At 41.1% G+C, this 22,552-nt stretch overlaps 1 protein-coding gene and 1 long non-coding RNA gene across 2 annotated transcripts in view; one reads left to right on the forward strand and one right to left on the reverse strand.

The window, feature by feature from the left end:
* LOC122679664 overlaps window positions 1–22,552 on the reverse strand; it is a 98,915-nt gene that overhangs the window by 37,991 nt on the left and 38,372 nt on the right. The window contains exon 6 of the long non-coding RNA XR_006336474.1: window positions 21,224–21,354. This is a non-coding gene — a long non-coding RNA (uncharacterized LOC122679664). The remainder of the gene's footprint in view (window positions 1–21,223; window positions 21,355–22,552) is intronic.
* Window positions 15,241–15,585, forward strand: LOC122679661 (40S ribosomal protein S27-like). The gene has a single exon (XM_043880538.1). The coding sequence runs from the start codon at window positions 15,265–15,267 to the stop codon at window positions 15,517–15,519; it is 255 nt and encodes an 84-aa protein (XP_043736473.1). The 5' UTR covers window positions 15,241–15,264; the 3' UTR covers window positions 15,520–15,585.

Here is a 22,552-nt window from a genome sequence, read left to right on the forward strand (position 1 = left end):
TAATGGCAGTTGCCTGAACAGGATGCAATCTCTCAAGACCCCGTGTATTTGCACCTGCTCTTTTCCCATCATTTTTGCTTGCTAAATTCTACCCATTCTGTACCACTCACTTGTATGATACCTCCTTCAGGAAGCCTCCTTTGACCTCCCCAGTAAGCCTAGTCTGGACTAGTGATCCCTCCTTTGTGTTCTCCCAATATGCAGGCTCACCTGCATCACTGCACATCATCACTGCACCTATTGTGATACAGTGCCAGTTTCAATTTCAATTACCTCCATTCCAATTGATTGTCATCTCTTTGAGGGGGGGGTAGTTATATCTTTTATCTCTTCAAATCTAGTCTACTGGGTGGAATATGGCAGCTTTAATTTGAAGTCAAGTTTCCAAGGGGATGTCTTCAAGTGTTTTCCATAACATCAGGCTTTGCCCCTGATAAGAAGCCTGGGCAGTCATCACTGGAGACAAGATGAGAAGGGTAAACAGATGTTTCACTGGCAGATCAGGGCACAGTAGGACCTTCTCAACAAAGGCCAGAGCACAGGCCAAGACCTTTGACCAGGAGATTAGTCTGGGGTCTGATGTGAAGGAGAGTGGGAGTATAACTAGGATGAACCATGGAGCTCAGAGCTATAGCACAGAGAAAATGGTCTTTTTCGCAGTTGATTCCCTAGTGCCCTGGTGATGCCTAGTACTTGGCAGGCACTTGATAAATATGCACTATAGTAATTAGCCAAGAGACTTAACCATTGAGTTCCTTAGTATCTATTTGACTCCTGGGTTAAATGCAGTCAGTGTAAAAATGAACAGTGGATTTACCCCTTTTCCCTTTCTTTCTTCTCTTTTTTTTTTTTTTCAAATTCTTCATTCCATGCCACTGAGTTTTGGAGAGAATTCAAAGCAGAGATGAGTCAGGAATGAGCAGGGCTGGTGGGAAGAGCATCCTTCTGGTACCTCTCTTCTGATGCTCCTCTCCTGTTCTGAAGCCCTGTTGTCCAGCAGCTCCCAAAGGGTTAACTCCTGGCAGATTGCCAAATCTGCATGCAGCCTTGAGGCTGGCAGCTTCCACTTTCTCTACCTATAAATCAATCAGACGAGAGATTTTCTGGAACCCTTACTCTAAGTTTTCCTTTGATCACTATGTTGTCCCGGTTATAAACCCATTCTCTGTCTTGCCGCAGCAGCAGGGGAGACAAGCTGCGTGTTAGCGGACTGACTGTAGATTCCTTGAAAGAGGCCACCTGCTGATACTTTCACCCTGCAGGACTTCAAGGGGGAGCCCCGTGGTTTTAAACACCATGGTAAGGAAATGCTGGAAATAGACGCAAACTCTACCTAGCGAGGCCTGGCAGTGTTCTTAGGGCTTACCTTCTAGCAGAGCCATTCCCTAAGGAGCCATAGTGATGAAAAGTATTGGATAAGTGGGGGGTGGGGGTGGGGATGCTATGAGCAGAAGTGGGATATTAACCAGTGCTGCTGGGCTAAAGGTTTCTCTCCTCTGGGTCTCAATATCCTTACCCATACAGATTAATGACATTTTAAGTGCCTTCAGTTTGGAAGAGATATATTTATTCCTGGGGAAATAGATGGATAGATAGATAGATAGACTTTAAAAAACCCAGAAAGCGAAATTGTATAAAGAGAGATGATAGACAATAATAAAGATGATGATAGAGATAGATGGATGATAGATAGATAAGAGGGAGGGAACGAAGGAAAGAAGGGAAGGAAGTTCACAGCAGAAATGGCTTAAGAAGATATAGATCCAGACTAGAACAAGACCCGGGTTTGAATCTTTGTTTCATCTGTTATTAGCAGACTTTACTTAATTCCAAAATGTGTACATTATCTCAGATGTTTAACGTCTCTGGGTCCCAGTTTGCTCAACTGAAATTAGAGAAGAACATTTCACTGCCTATCAGTCCAAGATAAGATAATGTTTGGAAATTGCCTTGTATTACCTCATGAAAGTGAAAAAGGAAAATGTTAGTCACTCAGTTGTGTCCAACTCTTTGCAACCCCATGAACAGATTCTTTACCATCTGAGCCACCAGGGAAGCCCAAGAATACTGGAATGTGTAGCCATTCCCTTCTCTAGAGGGTCTTCCCAACCCAGGGATTGGACTGGGGTCTCCTGCATGGCAGGCAGATTCTTCACCATCTGAGCCACCAAGTATTGCCTCACAGATGTCTATTAGATGTAGCTCAGCATAAATTACTAAAGCATTAGAGAATCTCATTGGTTCTCAGAATCCATGGAAGAAATGAGATGTACATGCAATTGCCAGATCTGTATATTCAATTGCTACTTAACGTCTCCACTTAGACATATCACACTTTCTCATACTCAACCTGTGCCAAACTGAAAGCTTCATCGAACCCCCAAACCTCCCCTTTGTCCTCCTCTCGCAGTGACAAGAGCTGCCATCCAGCAAGTTTCTTAAGCCAGAAGTATGAGAAACATTCTCCTTCTCCCTAACCTTCAGGCTAAGTTTCTCATGAATTCTTATCAAGTTGAATTCCAAAATACTCGAATCTCCCACTTTTCAACTCTTCAATGACCCTACCCTAAGTCAAGATGTCATCATTTTTTCTGGATCACCTGGGAGCCTTCTCACTGTTCTTTCTGCATCTATCCTTGTCCTTTCACTTTCTTTGATCCAATCTCCATATAGCAGCAGAGATTCTCTTCTCTGAATGTGTTAGTTGATCAGGCCACTTATTCACTAAAAACACTTCAATGTCCACTTTTGCATTTCAGATATTATCCAAATACAGTAAGTCCCCTACATACAAACCTTCAAGTTTCAAACTTTCAAAGATGCAAACAAGCATGCCAGCGCCTGTATGCCAGCTGCCGTACTGTCTACTGTACTTCTGAAGGTACTGTACTGTAAGATCAAACATGTTTTCTTTGTTTTTTGTCTTTCTTTTATGTTTGCATTATTTGTGTGAAAAGTATGTTAGACCTATTATAGTACAGTACTGTATAGCCCATTATGTTAGCTGGGTACCCAGGCTAAGCTAACTTTGTTGGATTTATGAACAAACTGGGCTTATGAACTTGCTCTTGGAATGGAACTTATTCATATGTAGGGAACTTAACTATAACTTACCATACCCAGCAAGGGCCCCTGGAAGTCCTGTTAACTTCCAGGCCCTAACCACACCACTCTGCTTCCATATCCTCAAACACACCAAGTTATTTCTCACTTCAGGATCTTAATTCCCATCTTCACCTATTCCTCTAAACTAACTTCACTCCAACCTAATTAAAAAATGGACAGAAGACCTGAATAGACATTTTTCCAAAGGAAACACACCACATGAAAAAGATGCTCAACATCACTAACAGAGAAATGCAAACCAAATCCGCTATGAGATACCACCCAACAGCTGTCAGAATGGCTATAATCGTAAAGGATACAGACAACAAATGTAGGCTAAGATGTGGAGAAAAGAGAAATACTGTACACTATTGGTGAGACTGTAAATTAATGCAGCCACTCTAAGCTAATTCCATCCTACAGTTACTATCTACCTATCCTCCATCACAAGCATCACTCAAAAGCCTTTCTCTGACTCCTGGATTAAATAGCCCCCAAGTTATGCTGTCTCTGAGAAGTCTCTGTGTTTCCTTATGATTCTTTCTTACAGTTTGGAACTCTGTGTTTTTATGTATGTGATTCCTTATTTGAAGTCTGTTTCCTGAATCAGAATACAATGCCCACAAAAGCAAAGATTATATATTTTTTTGTTATTGTTGTTCACAACTGTATCCCCAGTACTTAGCTCCAAATGCATATAAATATTTAATATCATGAAATATTTGTTAAATGTTGGATAAATAAAGCTGTAACTTCAACCGCTTCTAATAAAAATCAACGCTAAGTTTTTGTGGTAACAATGTTTCATTATCTTTTCAGAGTTAAACCTCAAAAATACCGGGAAAACAGGATATCTCCAAGTTGAATTTTCTAGCCCCTTAAAATCAAGGGATTCCAGAGTTGAAGGGAAACAAAAAAGTCTTCTCATCCAATCCCCAAACTGGAATGAGAGTTTTTAACTTTTCTAACCTTACAATCCTTCATTTATAAAATATACTAATATCTTTCAGGGATGAAATGGTGGAACTAAAGGGTTTTTTTTTTTTTTTCTTTTTAACTACTTCCCAATTGATTGATATTTTATTACTGTTCATAATGCAAATAATATTTATAAATGCATTTTCAATTCTCTGGTTTATGTAGTGAATCTATGTGATAGGGAAAAGGTTTGTCCAGATTTCATGTAAATATCAGCACCATTATCATAAGCAAACTTTTACTGACCAGGGGCCTATATAATACGAAGCTCTGGGTTCTTGTTAGCAATAAGATAACTGCAGTCTACAAATACTGAGGATTTTCTCCAAGATATACAACTGATTAAAAAAAAAAAAAACCCTAACTTGAAAAATCTCACTTCAAAATCCACACAATGCATAGATTTAGAAACTAAGGCAAATCCTTGAGGCAGTTTATCAATCATCACACAATGACCACCAGGCTCTATATACATGCCATTTCTAGATTCTCAATTTTCTACTTACCTAATTTCTTCTTTTCCCTAATAACATTTTCTTTCTTAACAAGTTCATATTTTATCCCATTTTTAGTGATTATAAAATCAATTACTTACTCCAGGGAAATCCTTTGCAAAATGAAGAGATATTATCCCACAGTTCAGTCAACCAGAAGTAGCATTATTCATTTTTACAGTCCAGATGCATAAAGTTTCAGGCTTATAATGTCATGTCTCCTATAAAGATTATTGTTGGTGACTTTTTTATTTCAAGGAAAAAGCAGATACCAATGTCTTTGCTATTTTTTAAATCATCAAAGAGTAATCAATAACCTCCCTTGAAATGTTGATCAAACAAATCCTTGCTGGTTAATATTGACCAACTAACTTAAAAGTTTCAAAGGAGATGTACACAATTTGCCCAAGCTGACTTCGAAACGATGCCCAATCAGGTTAATGTTTACAGCCGCAAGGTGCTCACCTCCACTAAAAACCAGCCTTGCACATCAGCCGCACAGGAAGGACCGCTTGCACTGGAGTTAAAGCAACGCTCCAAGATAAAGAGTAACCCAGCCGGAAAGCCGGGGTCCAAACACATCTGGTTTCCATTAACTGGGGATTGCAAAAGTCTCCTCAAAAGCAAAAGACATTCCTCCCTCCGTGCCTAAAATCTCTTGCCTCCTCCAAGGTGGTAGTTCCAAAAGAAGGCCCTGAATCACAGAGTTGGGCTCCGAGCTAAAGAGTTAGCCTTTTATGCTGATATAATTTAAGGTTTTGTTTAATAACACAAATAACATATGCTTATCACAAACCAAACAGAGAAAACACTAGTCATTACAAACAAGAATTAACTGATATCCCCACACTGTTACTGCTTTTGAAAATATATAATGAAGCAAAGTCATACCGATGGTTTCTCATATTGTTATTTTGTCATGTCATCCTTTCTAACACTTTAATCTTGCCTGGCGCCCAATCAAAATCCATCAATCCCTTTTAACATTTGTACACTTAGACCCGCATCCAATTTTTCCCTATTATGAACACTTTAGCAATGAGCATCCTTCCATTCAACAGCTCGTTTTACAGAGATTTAGAGCTCCTACAATGCCAGGCACACAGTGCCTAAATATTTTGATCATCTTCACAATTACATCTTTAAGAAAAAGGTCCCAGAAATGTAACTCTTGGTCAAAGCATACTTTTTAGACTTTTAAAAATCAATCTTATTGGAATATATTTGCTTTACAATGTTGTGTTAGTTGCATGTGTGCAAAAAAGTGAATCAGTTATATACATGCATATATCCACTCCTTTTGTAAAAGAGTCTTTTCTCTTAGAGGTCATTACAGAGTATTGAGTTGAGTTCCTTGTGCTTTACAGCAGGTTGTTATTAATAATCTATTTCATACACAGTAGTGTGTATCTGATAAAAATTCTCCAGAAAGTGGGCATAGAGGGAATCTACTCAACATGATAAAGGCCATATACGTCAAACCCACAGCAAACACTGTTTGGAGTTTAACTGGAATTGCCGATTGCTCCTCCAGAGAGGTTGTGCATGCATGTGTCCTCGGTCACTTCAGGCATGGCTGACTCTTTGCCACGCTATGGACTGTAGCCCGCCAGGCTCCTCTGTCCTCGGGATTCTCCAGGCAAGAATCCTGGAGTGGGTTGCCATTTCCTCCTCCGGGGATCTTCCCGACCCAAGGATTGAATCCAGATCTCCAGCCCTGGCAGGCAGTTTCTTTACCGCTGGGTCACCTGGGCAGTCCTGGAGCAAGAGTATTATGTGCAAATGCAAATTCTCAGGTGCTCCCCCAAGACCTACTCTACCAGCAACAGTGGGACCCAGTAAGCTTGGTTTTAACAATCTCCACATGATTCTTATGCTGAGTGAAGTTTGAGAACCATTGATTTAAAGCAGGAGAAACAGAGTTATTCGTTGTCCAACCAACTAACTCACATCTCCCTGACCACTCCTGGTGATTTCATGTCCCGGTAACACTTTCCTGAAGCTGACTGATGGGTTTCCCAGGTGACACTAGTGGTAAAGAATCCGCCCGCCAGTGCAGGAGACATAAGAGATATGGGTTTGATCCCTGGGTCGGGAAGATCCCCTGGAAGAGAACATGACAACCCACTCCAGCATTCTTACCTGGAGAACCCCATGAACAGGAAGGAGCCTGGGGGGCTAAAGTCCATGGGGTCTTAAAGAGTCAGACACGATTGAAGTGACTTAACACGCACGCACAAAGCTGACTAATAGCTAACTCCTCAACAGAGACCCTGAGGAGTTATAAATGCAGCTTTGCCGATCTGGCAACAAAGTGAACTCCAGAACTGAGGTGGGCAGAATACAGAGATATGTAGAGGGACAGAGGGAAGCGGTCCCCTGCAGGGGCACCGAGAAGAGAAACCACAGGGTTTTTGTGGGGGAAGCAACAGGTAGAGGCTGGGGCTTAGCTGGAAGACTGGCGTTAAAGGATGGTCCCGTCCCATTTTTAACTCTGTCATCTTGTACTACCACTGAATTCTCTTGATCCTCAGTTTTCTGTTTTGCTTCTCAGGAATAAAACATCCCATCTTGCCTGTTGTTGTGAGGTTCACATACACTAAGCTATGTGAAATGCTTTGGAAACTGTAAAACCCTGTCTGCATTCGAGGGTGACATCATTATCAGAGCCCCGGGCTCAAGGGAAAGTTACCCTTCCTGTGTAGTCCGTCTTCCCCACTCGGACCATGAAATTCACTTCTTCCCCAGCCTTCAAAGGCCCCATTTATCAGCCATGAGTGCACAAAGCAATCTGCCTCCTTGGCTCCCTTTTAAGGGGTATCACTTACACTTCCCAGTTGGAATATTATCTTTCTTATCTGCAGACTGCAGAAATGCGTGGCCGATCAGCTCTCTAAATATGTATGGAAAATTACTTAGATGGAGCACTCTAGTTGCAGAAAAGGAAGGAGACTGTGAAAGTTCAAAACCCTGTTGAGAAAGGCAGCATGATGTTTGGAGTTCAAAGACAAGAGCTCAGATCATGACCTTCTCACTAGGATGAAGTGGAGGTCTTTGAACATCACAAAAAATAATATGACCAAAAGACAAATCTTGATTTACTCTTGAAAACCTGCTTCCTCCTGGATTCCCATCTCAGGAAGCAATATCATGGTTTCTTACACCGAAATCTGATTGATTATTTTTAATTTTTTTTTTTAAAAAGCTTATTTTTATTTACTTATTTGGCTGCACTGGGTCTTTAGTTGGGGCATTTGAACTCTTAGTTGTGGCTTGTGGGATCTAGTCCCCCGACCAGGATCAAACCTGGGCCCCTGCATTGGGAGCACAGAGTTTTAACCACTGGAACCCCAAGGAAGTTACCTGAATTATTCTTGATTCTCTTCTTTCTCTCACCTTCCGAGTCTAACTGGTCCCTGTGCCTGTTGATCTTACACAAGTTGCCTAACCACCCGGCTTGTCGGTAGGATGAGTGCATGCGTGCTCACTTACCCAGTCATGTCCGACTCTTTGCAACCCCATGGACTGTAGCCCACCAGGCTCCTCTGTCTATGGGATTTCCCAGGCAAGAATACTGGAGTGGGGAGCCATTTCCTTCTCCAGGGGATCCTCCTGACCCAGGAATTGAACCTGAGTCTCTTTCGTCTCCTGCAATAATAGGCAGGTTCTTCACCACGGCACCACCTGGGAAGCCTGAGTGTCAGCTGCTGTCTATGAAAAAATAAAGGATAATAATGGATCTCATCCCAGGCTGTTCAAGAATTAATTTAGACAACTTCCTTCTAGTCCTTGATCATCCACCCTGCTGGAAATAGCAATAATCACCATTGAGTATAAAGTGACACCACTGAGACCCGAGGCATACATTTTCATGGGGCTCAACTGTAGCCCAAGCACTACACAAAGAAACAGCAATGATAAAACAGGAGCGTTCCTGTTCCCCAGGAACTCATAATACAGGGAGTTAAAAGCGGGTGGAGGAAGCAACAGACGAAAGAAACAAGATGAATTTCAGGATAAGTGTTGTTTAAAGAGAGACTTATGATCATTTGAAAAGTTATTTGACTACTTTAAACTGATGGGTATTAAAAGAAGACTACCCTCTCTAAAAAGGTCACATTTAGGCTGAGATTTGAATGAAAAGAAACCAGTCATATAACCAAGATGATGGAATAAGATGTTCCCGACAAGGGGAATAGCCAACGCAAAGGCCCGTAGGCCAGTGAGCTTAGAAAGCTTAAGGCATATCAAGGTTAGCATGGCTGGAGTTTGGAGAGTGCTAAAGAGCACTGTCGAAGAGGGTGGAGGAGGCAGATCACAGAGGGTTTCACAAACCATGGGAAAAGTTTTGCTTTTTATTTTTTTTCAGTGATAAGGGAGACCAGCAAAGAGCTTGAAGCAGAAAGTGATTTAGTCTTATTTGCTTTTTTTTCTGGCCATACCATGCTACATTCAGGATCTTAATTCCCTGGCCTGGGATGGAACATGTGCTCCATGCATTGGAAGCACAGAGTCCTGACCACTGGGCCACCAGAAGATTCTCTCATTTACGATTTTTAAAAGATCACTCTGAGTGCTTCATGGGGAATGCATCATAGTCTGACAAGAGTAAAAGGGAGATCAGAGAGAAAAAGATTTGCCGTGATTCAGGTAAGAGAAGATGGTGGCCTAAACTAAGGTGGGAAGGAGGAAATAATTAGAAGTGGAAAATTCTAGATGTATTTTAACAGAAAGTCAAGGGGACTTTGTGGCCAATTGGACCTGGAAGGTGGGAGAAAGAAAAAAAATCAGACTTTCCTAGTGGTCCAGTGGTTGGGACTTCGCCTTCCAATGCAGGAGGCTGCGGATTCAATCCCTGGTCAAGGAGCCAAGATTCCCACATGCCCTGAGGTCAAAAGTCCAAAACATAAAGCAGAAGTGATATTGTAATAAATTCAGTAAAGACTTTTTAAAAAATGGTCCACATTAAAAAAAAAAAAAATTGGAAAAAAAAGGAAAACTCAAAGATAACAGAGTTCTGGCATGAAAAAGTGTAAAGCTATTTGGTGGGCAAAGTTCAGGGGAAAACAGGTTTGTAAAGGAAAATCAAGAGTTTTTCTTTGGTCACGTTATTGTTATGATGCCTGCAGCATCCATGTGGCAATGTCAGGCTGGCATTTAGATATATAATTCTGAAGAGATAAAAATTCAGGAGTCATGATTCCTTTCAAAGATCCATTTCTCTAATATATTACAGATTGATATGGTCGGTACTCACAGAGGATGAAATGGTTGGATGGCATCACCGACTCAATGGACATGAGTTTGAGTAAACTTGGGGAGTTGTTGAAGGACAGGGAGGCCTGGCGTGCTGCAATCCAAGGATCGCAAAGAGTCGGACACGCTGAGCGACTGAACTGAACTGGTCCTCTTGGTTACATCTCAGGAAAACACAAGTGAAAGACATTTCTGCCTGCAAGATACTCTTAGAACCATGGGGAAAAGAGACAGCTAAAAAAGGATACCTTACTATTTGGCAAGTACTAGGATGGCGGGGTTCATAGGGTGCTAACCTGTGTGACCTTCAACCCTGCTCTTAGGCGCTTCTGATCCTCAGTTCTGCCACTCACTCATGGGGATGAAACCACCTGTTTTTCCAGCAAGACAATAGGCACATCTCAAAGGAAATAATGCCGATGGAAGTAAATGGAAGACAAAGAGCCTGAATTATTATCCCACAGCAAAAAAACAAGGGAGGGGAGAAGCTGGCTTGAAGAGCTTATTCACAAATTTACCAGCAAAACACAGGGCTAAGTTCTGGCTGATAGGGCTTAAATGAGCCTGACTATCTAATCACCGCAGCAGGAAATATAATTCTTTACAAAGCCAGTGCAGCTATGAGGGAATTTGCATGAGATAGGATGGAAAAGTTCCTCTGCAGTTCCTGCAACTGAGTGATAGCTCCCCAAAAACACACACAAAGGGCTGGAGGCTGTTTGTTCCAGACCAACTTACCCTTGACCCTGAGCACAAGTTGAATGTTCGCGTTTTCTACCCATGACATCACCCTGTCCAATCGCAAAAGCCATGAGCCACGAAGAGGATGTGTCCCGGGTTAGAACTTTGACACTGACCCCTAATAACGGCCGCGTGTGACCACGTCTCTTAGCCTCAGTTTCCAGAGTTGTAACATCATTATGAGAATCATCTCCAAGGTAACTGTGAGGATTTTGCAAGACAGTGCAAGCACACAGCTTGGTGCACGGGACATAATGAATGTCCCAACAGTGGAGAGCAAAATGGCACCTGAGTTCATTCAATCTTCACTCACTCAAGGAGGCCACAGATGGGTTTTGACAGTCTGGATACTGGCAAGCAGAGTATGTTTATGGAAGGAACAAATGACATGCAGAATAACTACATGAAGTGCTTGAAGGAAACAATAAGAGACCTCTGGCTATAAGTGCCTTCCGCTGTACTAGAGACCCTTTCCTATTGATCCCAGCTGGTGCCTAGAAGTTGGAAAAAATCAACTTTATAATTCACTGTTTCAATAGCCCCTTTGTTTGAGAAGACTGACATTGGTGCTCAATGGGAGAAAAATGAATAGCTCTCCCATCACTATGTAATTACCTCCTTTTTTTTCCTCCCCTCTAACGAAAGGCAAGACTTACTCTGACAAGGGGGATGTTAAAACCTACTTCTGCTCTGGTGGGTTTAAAAAAAAAAATGTCATTTTGAGGTTCCTCTGAACCTCATTGGTTCAGACAGCAGGGAGAATATTCATTGAAATAAATTTTATTCACCTTGTAAAAGTTGAATTGCACAAATAGTGAAGGCCTGCTTAGGCTGACATTTTCCAAACTCTATTGATTGAGACATTGGATCAGTATGATGTTAGTAGATATTAGAAGGAAGAAAGGGTTCCACAATATAAGTTTGGGAAAGACAAAACTTAAAAATGACTTAAAACTTGGGAAAGACTTAAAACTTAAAGCAACAGTAAAAGCTGAAACAGTCTTTCTATTATCAAGTTGTTTATCTTTAAAATGCTACTGTGCATTGCCAGCCTCCAACAGAAGGTGAACCATTGCCCAAATTCACTGGCTTTCCAGAGCATCTCAGAGGAATGAATCAGATTAACTTTATGAATCCCTTCTGACCCAAATCAGCTGTTCATTTCCTGCCACATAAAATTCAGTTGGAAGGTACAAATAGGCTGCAAATGTTTGCATGTTCCAGGAAATGTCCTCTGACGAGGACTCGTGACTCTACTCATATATTCATGTAAGGATTCCTTTATTCATCGAATTAACCTTAGATATCTGCTTTGGACCAGACACTGTGATGAAGGCAGAGAGCTGCTCTCGTAGAAAGACAGTGCTGTTGAATCAGAGAGGTGAGAAAGAGAAGGGGAACCCAGGTAGAATAGAGGATTTTAGGATTAGAGAAAGCCTGGAGAGGCAGAAGTGTGCAAAAGAAGAACCTCCAAAAGATGGAGAGGTGAAAGCTGAATTTAATTATGTATGTATTTGTTGAGAGTTTCCTGTTGGAGGCTCTTTGCAGAATGTCAGGAGCACAACAGTAAAAAAGGCAGGAGATTTGTCTTTGAGGAGTTAATCCTTTGTTGTAAAAAAAGCAGATGGTGGAGTGGGATGAACTGGGAGAAGGGGACTGACAGACATACACTAGTGGTACTATGTATAAAATAGATAACCTAGTGAGAACCGACTCTATAGCACAGGGAGCTATACTCCGTGCTCTGTGGTGACCTAAATAGGAAGGGAGTACAAAAAGGGAGGGATGCGTGTATACGTATAGTTTATTCACTTTTCTGTACAGTAGAAACTGACATAGCTGCATAAACCAAGTGTACTCCAATTAAAAAAAGGAAAAAAAGCATATCAGGTTTTTCTTTGGAAAAACAATATTGGCTAACACGTGCAAGGTGCAAGATCATGGCTTGGATGGAGGCAGTGTAATTCACACAAAAATTTTAAAAGACTCCCCTAGTTGGGGAGCTGAGATCCTACATGCCTCATGGCCAAAAAGACAAACAAACAAACATAAAACAGAAGCAATATTGGAAGGTGAAATCTTAACCACTGGACTGCCATTTTTCTCATTCTTATTTGCCTCTGTGTGTCAAAAGCAGAGCACATTCTCAGCATCCAATAGATGTCTGCTGAACGGAATGCAAATACATGCTCCCCTATGATGTGAGCTCTTATTCACCCTTGAGTCCACAGCCCGTAACACCATGCTCAACACATGACTGATGTTCAATAAAGATTTGTCAGATGGATGAATAAATTGATCATTGGAACCAGCCCCAAGGCCTGGGCATCCCATAGACAAATCAAGCCAGGGTGACCAGAAGCACAATCTCACTGAGCCCCTTAGAGAATTTCAGCCATCACACATTTCTGTTATCAAGGGATAATATTATAGAAGTCTCATCTGTATTTTACACCACAGGGGAAATTCTGTGGATGTTGCCAATAATGATTGCTCACATTTTCCAGTCTTAACAACAAACAAAATGCACACCCACCATTTCCCAGAGAGTCAGTGAGAGACAAAGATCCAATTGAGGCAATTATACTCCACCTCTACTGTCCACAATCATCTACCACTGCATAGAATCTAAGAGATCACATTAGCGCTAGAAGGGACCTCAGAGACCAACTAGTCCAACCCCATCATTTTATATTAACAGATACAGGAAAAAATAACCTACAGTTTTCTTTTCCCCACATCATTTTACCATGGTGTTCCCTGTTCTAAGACCTGATAAGACATGCCACTATTTATGAATATTTTATTTCTCTTCTAATTACTTATCATTTTACAAATAAATGCATACATGCATAACTGACAAAAATTAAAAATTACTTGGGAGAAACATTGTTATGCAGCCAGAATCTAGAGAACTAGAAAGAATCTGGGATTCAATGTCACCATTTGTCAATAAGGACAGTTCATGACATGGATATAGTTTTCTACAGGAATTTCTAAGCAGAGCCATGGTGAGCTGAATGCCCACATTTGAAGGAGAGGGCAGCGGTGGAGGAATAAAAGCATAAATGGCTGTGCTATACCACAAACAATTGCCAGAGGGGAAAATTTGTGTTATCAAGAGTACTCATCACTCTCAGGGGAGTTTCCAGAGGCATCAAGAGCTGCCTCCTGTTCTGACCAACTCTTACAGCTTTGGAAACTGGTTCCCCATATTCTGAGTCACCCCGGTGAGCCTCCCTTCTCTGCTGCTGGAAAGAAGAAATGAAGAGCCCAATGAAGATTAATAAACCCAGTCATTGAGTCTGTTCTAGAAAACCAGAGGCAAAAATCTCTTAGAAATACAGTAAGTCCCCTACTTAGGAACTTTCAAGCTGTGAACTTCCAAAAATGCAAACAGGCATTCCACTGATGCAGCCTGAAGAGGGTTGACCTGGAGTCTGGGAGGGAGACAGTTAAAGAAGTCAAAGACACCTGGATGGGAAGCTGCAAAAAAGAGAGGGCACTGGGCTGTGTAGTTAGTTGCTCCCTGGAGAGGCTTTGCAGAGGCTTCCTTGTCCCCTTCCATGAAATCAAGTGAATTTCCTTCCTTCTGCCTTCTTTGGATAAATATTTATTGAGCACCTGTAATTTGCTTGACCATTGATATCAGGGCCAGAGTCACTGCTGACCAGGCCCACTCTTATCCACCCCACCCCCAAAACTATGAAAACACCATTTTCATAGTGGTTACTTTTATTTTTTACCATTAAAATCTTTTTATTTAAAAAACAAGTGCATTCCACCAATGTTAGTTTTAAGTTACATTTCAACTTGCCCTCTGATTGTGTTAGTTGGGTACCTAGGCTAACCTTGACTTATGAACAAATTGGACTTAAACTGAGCCCTTGGATCAGAACTCATTCACGCATAGGGGATTCACTGTAAGGTTCTTCATGCTTCTTTCATACCATATCTTGCTTCTTTCATGTCATTCCCCTCTAGTGCCCTGTGCAAACCCTAATCAAGCTGAACTTCACCTTTAGCCTGATTCAATGGCCCTCACACGCTTCTCATTGCCTGGATCTTCTTTACGGGACCACTGGTCTTGCCTAGTCTGCTTGACAGCCCCCAGCGAGTGCTTCCCTTACAGCTTACATCCCAATCTTGTGTATCCATCAGTATTTATCTATCCGCCAGTAGACCATGAGCTACTGAGGACAGGCTGTGACCCACACCTCCGTGTCTAGCACAGTGTCAGGGAATGCAAATTTGCCAACTGAATGGATGAAGAAGTAAAGCTTTGGGGAGAAACCAAATTCAAATAGGATGGGAGTGGAAGGTGACATTGTAGTTTGTCCAATAATTTGGAGGGAAAAAGTCAGCTAGATTTCATTATAAATGGACTCTCCAGATAGACTTTCATATGCCTTTGTGCTTAGTAAATATCCAAGGCTATAATTTTTATTAAGTGCTTAGTAAAGATGTACTTCCCAACATACTTGTCCAGGGAACACCCTCTGTGTGTGTGTACAGTACTTCTGTTAACATCTCCCAGAAATGATGCTCAAGAGATGAAGTTTTAGGGCATCCCCAACTGGACCATTTCCTTAAGGGTGAAACCATTGCCAGAACGTATGTTGTCTATCAATGTCTTTGTTATAAATCCCATATGTACCCTTTCCGGTGGTGACGACCTCCTCACGAGAACATGCCTCTCGCAAAGGATCTTCTTCATCCCTCTCCAGAAGAGGAGAAGAGGAAACACAAGAAGAAGCAGCTGGTGCAGAGCCCCAATTCCTATTTCATGGATGTAAAATGCCCAGGATGCTATAAAATCACCGCCGTCTTTAGCCATGCACAAACAGTAGTTTTGTGTGTTGGCTGCCCTACTGTCCTCTGCCAGCTTACAGGAGGAAAAGCAAGGCTTACAGAAGGATGCTGCTTCAGACGGAAGCAGCACTAAAAGCACCCTGTATCAAGATGAAAGGGAAACCATCCCAATAAACACGTTTTGGATAAAATAAATAAATCCCATATGCGAGGCAAAAGCCGCTATGACCAACTGAGTTAAATCCTGAGTACTTCAAGTTAACTTCAACAGTGAAACTCCCACAAAGAAGTTCTTCCTCTAAAGTTATGAAACATCCACCTGGACCTTTGTCCCAGAAATCTCTTACACATTATCTGTGGAAGAAAAAAATAAATGGCTCTACCAAGCTTCCTAGCTTGTACTCTTTTCAACTTTAGATAAGAAAAGGATACCAGGAACAGCTTCTCACAGTTACATTCATATAACCTACTTCTGGGTTCTCTATAAGAAAATAATACAGAAAATAATGAACCAAAACACACCTTTTTAAACCCTGGTAATTTCTCCACCATTGATATTTTTGTGGGCATAAACTTCTTGTCAATTATTTATGCATGTTTTGAAGCCCTATAGGTGTTTTACAAATGAATAAGGTAGAAAGGCAATATGATTCCAAAATTCATTAAAAAACCATTTGCTGACCAATTCCTCTAGCAGTGCTAAAGGGACAAATGCCCAGTTCTACTTTTTGAGGAGCATAATTGCTTACAGGCCTGCAGTAGTTTCTGCTGCGCAATGAGGTGAATTTTTATATACGTACATATATCTCCTCTCTCGTGAGCCTCCCTCCCTGCCCATCGCACCCCCCTGAGTCATCACAGAGCTTCCTGTGCCATACAGGGGCTTCCCTCTAGCCATCTATTATACGCCCGGCAGTGTGCACATGTCAGTGTCACCCCCTCAGTCAGTCCCCCCTCCCCTTCCCCTGCTGCGTCCACCAGTCAGTTCTCTACATCTGTGTCTCCAATCCTGCCTTTCTGTAGATTCCAGACATACGTGTTGTGTGTGTGCTAAGTCACTTCAGTCATGTCCGACTCTTCGCAACCCCATTGACTGTGGCCCACCAGGCTCGTCTGTCCATGGGATTCTTCAGGCAAGAATCCTGGAATGGGTTGCCATTTCCTCCTCCAGGGGATCTTCCCGACCCAGGGATCAAACCCACATCTCTTACATTTCGGGCATTGGCAGGCAGGTTCTTTACCACAGTTGCCACCAGGGTGTTAATAGACAATATTTGTTTTTCTCTTTCTCACTTAAGATGAGAAAATATGATCTACTATCAGGAAGGTTGCTGTGCATTTACAAAAATTAATCATAATTTTAAAAAACAGCTATGACAGTAATGTTATCTAGTTTATGAGACCACTCATAGCATAAAAGCACATCAATTCAGTTCAGTTCAGTCGCTCAGTCGTGTCCGACTCTGCGACCCCATGAATCGCAGCACGCCAGGCCTCCCTGTCCATCACCAACTCAGATGCTCAATATATACTGAGGAAATAAGTGCATAAATGAATGACTATATAGACTACTTTGAAATTGATGTCTTGACATGTCAAGACTGGGCTACCCAAGGACTGGGAACTGAGAGGGACCTAGCAAATGAGCACTTTCAAATGGACATATTTTAGATATACAGAGAGGATGGACAGGAACTCTCCTAAGTCAGTAGGGTGGCAGGAGAAAGGAGGTGATTCAAGGGCAATGACTAGACCTGTTTGACCTGAACGGGGAGTCTGGGTTAGGATACAGCACTCACACTGGACAGTTAAATGGGGAAAAGTCCTAGAAGGTCACTAAATGCTCATTATGGAGCTAGGACTTTATCCTAAAGCTAAAGGAAACCACAGAGAGAAGCTTTGACCTGAGGAGTGACAGATAAAGGCTATTTCTTGGAAGAAAGATGTTTCCTCATTGATTTCAAGGAGGGAAATATTCATTGTTTAGATGTTGAAAGAAAGGATCTTTCTCAAATCTGAAATTCTAGGGAACACCATAGGTGCAAACCAGTAGTTCAGCATTCTGATCATGCAAGGAATTGAGTAGGCAATCCCAGAGCAGCAGCTGTGACATCAGACAGGGTAGGTCTCTGCTGCTTAACAGTCATTAGATTTGGGGCAAGTTACTTAACCCTGCCAAACCTCAATTTCCTCCATTGCAAAATAGGGATAAGAATAGTGTCAACCTCATGAGGTTGGTGGTAAGTATTAAATTAGATGATGAATATCAACTGTTTACAAAGTACCTAACCCTCAGTAGGTAGTCAAAACATAATATCTATTATCATTAGGCTTGAGAGTGCAATTAACATTTTATCCCCTCAATAGGTCCTTGTTAAGAGCATCATAAATCAATGAACCAACGTTAAAGATGCTAATTATTTAGTCTTCTCATGAGATTTCAGAACATGTTTTGAGGGACTCTTGTAAATCTGAGTTAATATCCTTGTTACTACTATTAATAAACTTGTTACATTTGGGTTCTCTTAATTATATACTGCATGGATGGAATGTTTAGTGACATCAAAGGTCTCTTTGTGCCCAGCCTGTTTCTTGCTATCCTAACTCAATTTCTATTTTCTGGTGACAAAGTTAGAAAACAGCAATGCCAACTTATTCCCCATGTCCATCTAGGGACTTGTCTAAGTTCACTTAGTCACCAGGCAGTGAGGGAGCAGGATCTGAAATGTAGGTTTTTCTTACATTCAGGATGGTTGCCATGCACATCCATGAAATGGCTTTTTCCACCCCCACCAAAATATGCTAACTAAGCAGTGATACTAAAATGAGAACAAGTACTGAAGCATCCACTTGAAGGTACAGGATGCGCAGCTATTTCCTGACATGTGGCAAATCTATAGCATTCACTTTTCAAATGACTCAGATACATATTCTGATGGCTTCATTCAATTTTTGCATTAAATGTAGGAAATCTTATACAACAACCAACATGCAAATATCTAAAGTGGTGCTTTTTGGCTCACGATGTTTTCTCTGCACCACCTAATCAACCAACCGGAACCAGTGTGGAAATAGTATAGATAACTTTTATATTTTGGTATCAAAAGTTTCCAAGCTGTTTACCACATCATCAGAGGATCTCATCTGGACATCTGTACTCCCCCAACTAATACACAAGGCTCTGCTGTTAAAATACAGCCCCGGGCTGGAGAACACATATCTAAGTATAGATCACAGCCTCATACCTCTTCATCCCTATTAGCAGAAGTCATCAAGCACTAACTGAAAATAACACTCAATGAGTTGGTCTTGGTCGGGTGAGAAGGTACATCTGGTCAGAAAGTATGACTTTGCAATTTCCCATAAAAATTAGGAATTATTATACCATTTTAATAAATGTCCCTGTCATTAGCACTAAATGCTGCATACTAAATACGTAAATAAATACTAAACACTAAATGCTACAGCTAGGTCAAAGTGCATCCCTTGCTGCAAAACTCAGCTCAAAGGTCCTTTTGGTAAGAGCTTCCATAACTGGCCTCTGTGTTCACAAATTGTTCTGCAAATGCCTTTCTATTCCAGTACTGTGCATGTTGCACTGTGTTGATACATTAACACATCACTTTCACAACAAGCTGTGATCCCCTTCGAGGTAGGAATTGTCAAATTATGTTTCCTAGAGGACAAGAGGCTTCCAGCTCTGGGGAAGTCCCCACCCCTCGGATGCTGGAGCAGACCACGTGTTTACGCACAGCAGATACTCATGCATGCATTCTCAATCGCTCAACTGTGTCCGACTCTTTGCAACTGCAGGGACTGAAGCCCACCAGACTCCCCTGTCCATAGAATTGTCCAGGCAAGAATACTGGAGTGGGTTGCCATTTCCTCCTCCAAGGGATCTTCCCAACCCAGGGGTCGAATCTATATCTCTCGCATCTCCTGCATTGGCAGGCAGATTTTTTACCACTGCGCCACCTAGGAAGCCCATAGGTTAAGTGGTTGTATGCAAATCAGAAACAAGGAAGGTCACCACAGGAAGACCAAGACAGACACAATCAGTGTTGTAAACCCAGAGGTAAAATATGAAGATAGATGTCCTCAGCCACGGTATTAAAGAATAAGCAGGAAGTGAAGTGTGATGTGAAATATGGTAGAAAGGCTTAGGACAGAGCGAAAGTAGGGTAGAAAACAGGAGGGTCATTTGTCGAGATCTTCAATTCTCTGGTGATGACTTGGCGATAAAGGAGAAAGTTGATCATCATAAAGGCACAGGATTAGACTAGAGATTTTTCTTTTTTACATTTCCTGTATCTGGCACATTCCCTGAAATACATCAGATATTTGGTAAGTATTTACTGAATAAATGAATGAATCAATCAATCATTCGAAGAGTCTTCTAAGGGTTGACCTATGTATTCCAACAATAATCTGTGCTTCACTTATACAGTAATTTGACCATCTTCATTGTAGCAATTCTCATGGCTTACTTTTATGTATCTATGGATCTCCCCTAATTAGATGATTGTCCCAAAAGAGCAACCCAGAGTCCTAGAGAAAGCATGATGCCAAATCTTGCACAGAGTATGTGTACCGTAAATGCCTGTAGAGTTGCGCTGAACAATACTGAATTTAAATGAATTGCTTTTCAGAACAAATTCGTTTAATGGTTCAAAAGAAGAGCTTAGTTTTAAATCGAAGGCAAAAATAGAAACGGGAAAAAAAGAAGCACATGAAACAATATTCCATATCACTAATCTATAGAGAAATAGAAATCAAAACCACAATGAGATATCATTTCATACCCATTAGCATGGATATTATAAAAAACAAAAACAAGGACAAAAAACCCAGAAAATAATAGCTATTGGAGAGGATGCAGAGAAATTAGAATGTTGTGCATTGCTGATAGGAATGTTAAATGGTACAGTTGCTGTGAAAAATGGTATGGTGATTCTTCAAAAAAATGAAAAGTAAAATTACCATAGAATCCAGCAATTCCACTCCTAGGTATATACCCCAAAGAAGATACGTGTATACTCATGTTCATAGCAGAATTGTTTATAATAACCAAAAGGTAAAAGCAAGCCAAATGTCCTTCAACAGGTAAATGAATAAACAAAATGCAGCATATACATACTACAGAATATTATTGAGCCTTAAAAAAGAAGGAAATTCTGACACATGCTACAATATGAATGAACACTATGAGTATTATGCCAAATGAAATAAGCTAGTGACTCATATGAATGCACTTGTCTGGGATACCTGAAGTATTTAGTTTTATAGACAGAAAACAGAATAGTTATCAGACTACTGTGGGTAGAGAGGAATGGTGAGTTATTGCTCAGCAGTAGAGTTTCAGTTTGGGAAGATGAATAAAAGTTTAAGAGATGGTTGTACAACCATGTGGACGTACTTAATGCCATTGAACTATACACTTAAAAATCATTGAAATTAAAATGGTGTTTTATGTCATGTGTCTTTTGCCACAATTAAAAAATATATATCTTATTAGCAATTTTATTAAAACTTTTATTGGAGTATGGTTGATTTATAATGTTGTGTTAGTTTCAGGTATACAGACAAGTGAATCAGCCAGAATTTTCAAAAATTGTTAATTACTCCAACTTATTAGGAGCTTACCATTTTGTATAACTCCCCTTTTTATCAATTTTAATAGAAAATAACCAATGGCCACCAAAATGCATACGAACACTTGCAGACAAGCACCTCAACCACAACCATACTCATAGACACACACATACATTATCTTATAGTAAGGATTTTTTTTATAAGCCAAATTTCTGACTCTAATAACAGAAACCAACATATCTTACCTCCAAGACCTCTCAGTTAATTATCTTCCAAATAAGCAGACAGGTTTTATTCACTTTTCATTGCAAAGGACTCCTGCTCACAGGATCTCTCACATCCTTTGAGTATCAAGACTCAAAAAGCAGAAATAAGCCTAAGAGTGAGGTAGAAAAGGCCAGTGAGTGTTGGGTCTCTTCCTGATCTTGCAGAGAAAGGAGGTGTTTCTCTTCCCCTCCTACAAGAGACTCTACTACAGTAAAACTCACTCGGAGGCAGAGAGAAGGTAGAAAAATTTCATCTAAGGTACCTGCCCACACAAGACCTTGATGGATGTCACACATATGACCACAATACTAATGAGATGTCTGGTTCTACCCCCAGCCAATCCTGAGTCTTGGGCCCAGATCCCAGACTCAGATCCACCCAAGATCTCACAGAAGACCTGTGCTTCTGATCATGGGTTTAATGAACTGATAAACCAGTGCACAGAATGGGTCCCTGCTCACTTTAGAGGTTTTTCTCTCCTCACCAACTTTGGCCCCCATCCTTTGGAATCAAATCCAAGTTCCACCCTGTTCCTAAACCCTTCTCCCAATTAATTAGGTTTTCAGGGATTTCCTTCCTCTTGATTCCTAAATAATGGATCTGGGATGCCCTTCAGAAAGAGCCTTTCTGTAATGGTGTCTCTAAAGAGTGTATTGAGCCCTTGCTCTGGTGTTTGATTCTCAGTTAGACTGTGATTCCCTAATTAAAGCTCACTGCTGTGACTTTTCTTTCACCTCTGCTTGATGTCAACTACATCATAACATATTCCTGGGATTTCATTAAGTGATGGAAACAGTTCAACAACAGCTTTATTGGGGGTAGAAATACAGTCTTTGCAATACCACCCACCTTTAGCAGATCTTATAAATAGTAAATGCTCAGTAAATGTCTGGGAACTGACCATCTTGGGATAGCAAAGAATACTTCCTCTGAAGATCAGTTTTTGTCTCCATTAAGCCAGCAGTCCCCAACCTTTTTGATCCCAGGGATTGGTTTCGTGGAAGACAATTTTTCCACAGATTGGGGTGGGAGGATGGTTTCGGCATGATTCCAGCACATTGCGTTTATTGTGTACTTTATTTCTTCTGTTATGACATCAGCTCCATCTCACATCATCAAGCACTAGATCCTGGAGGTTGGGGACCCCTGCCTAAGCAATTAGAAGCCAAAAGAAGGATGCTCCTGAACTAGCCCCCAGAGTGGAGGAGAAGACATGTGGACTCCTTCAAGGATCAGAATTGTAGGGGAATTTGTGCAACTAAAAAGCATAATCTCCTTTTCCAGAAAGGAAATCTAGCTTCAGAAAG

The sequence above is a fragment of the Cervus elaphus genome, chromosome 21 (genome assembly GCF_910594005.1).
Source record: "Cervus elaphus chromosome 21, mCerEla1.1, whole genome shotgun sequence".
NCBI classification, from domain to species: Eukaryota; Metazoa; Chordata; class Mammalia; order Artiodactyla; family Cervidae; genus Cervus; species Cervus elaphus.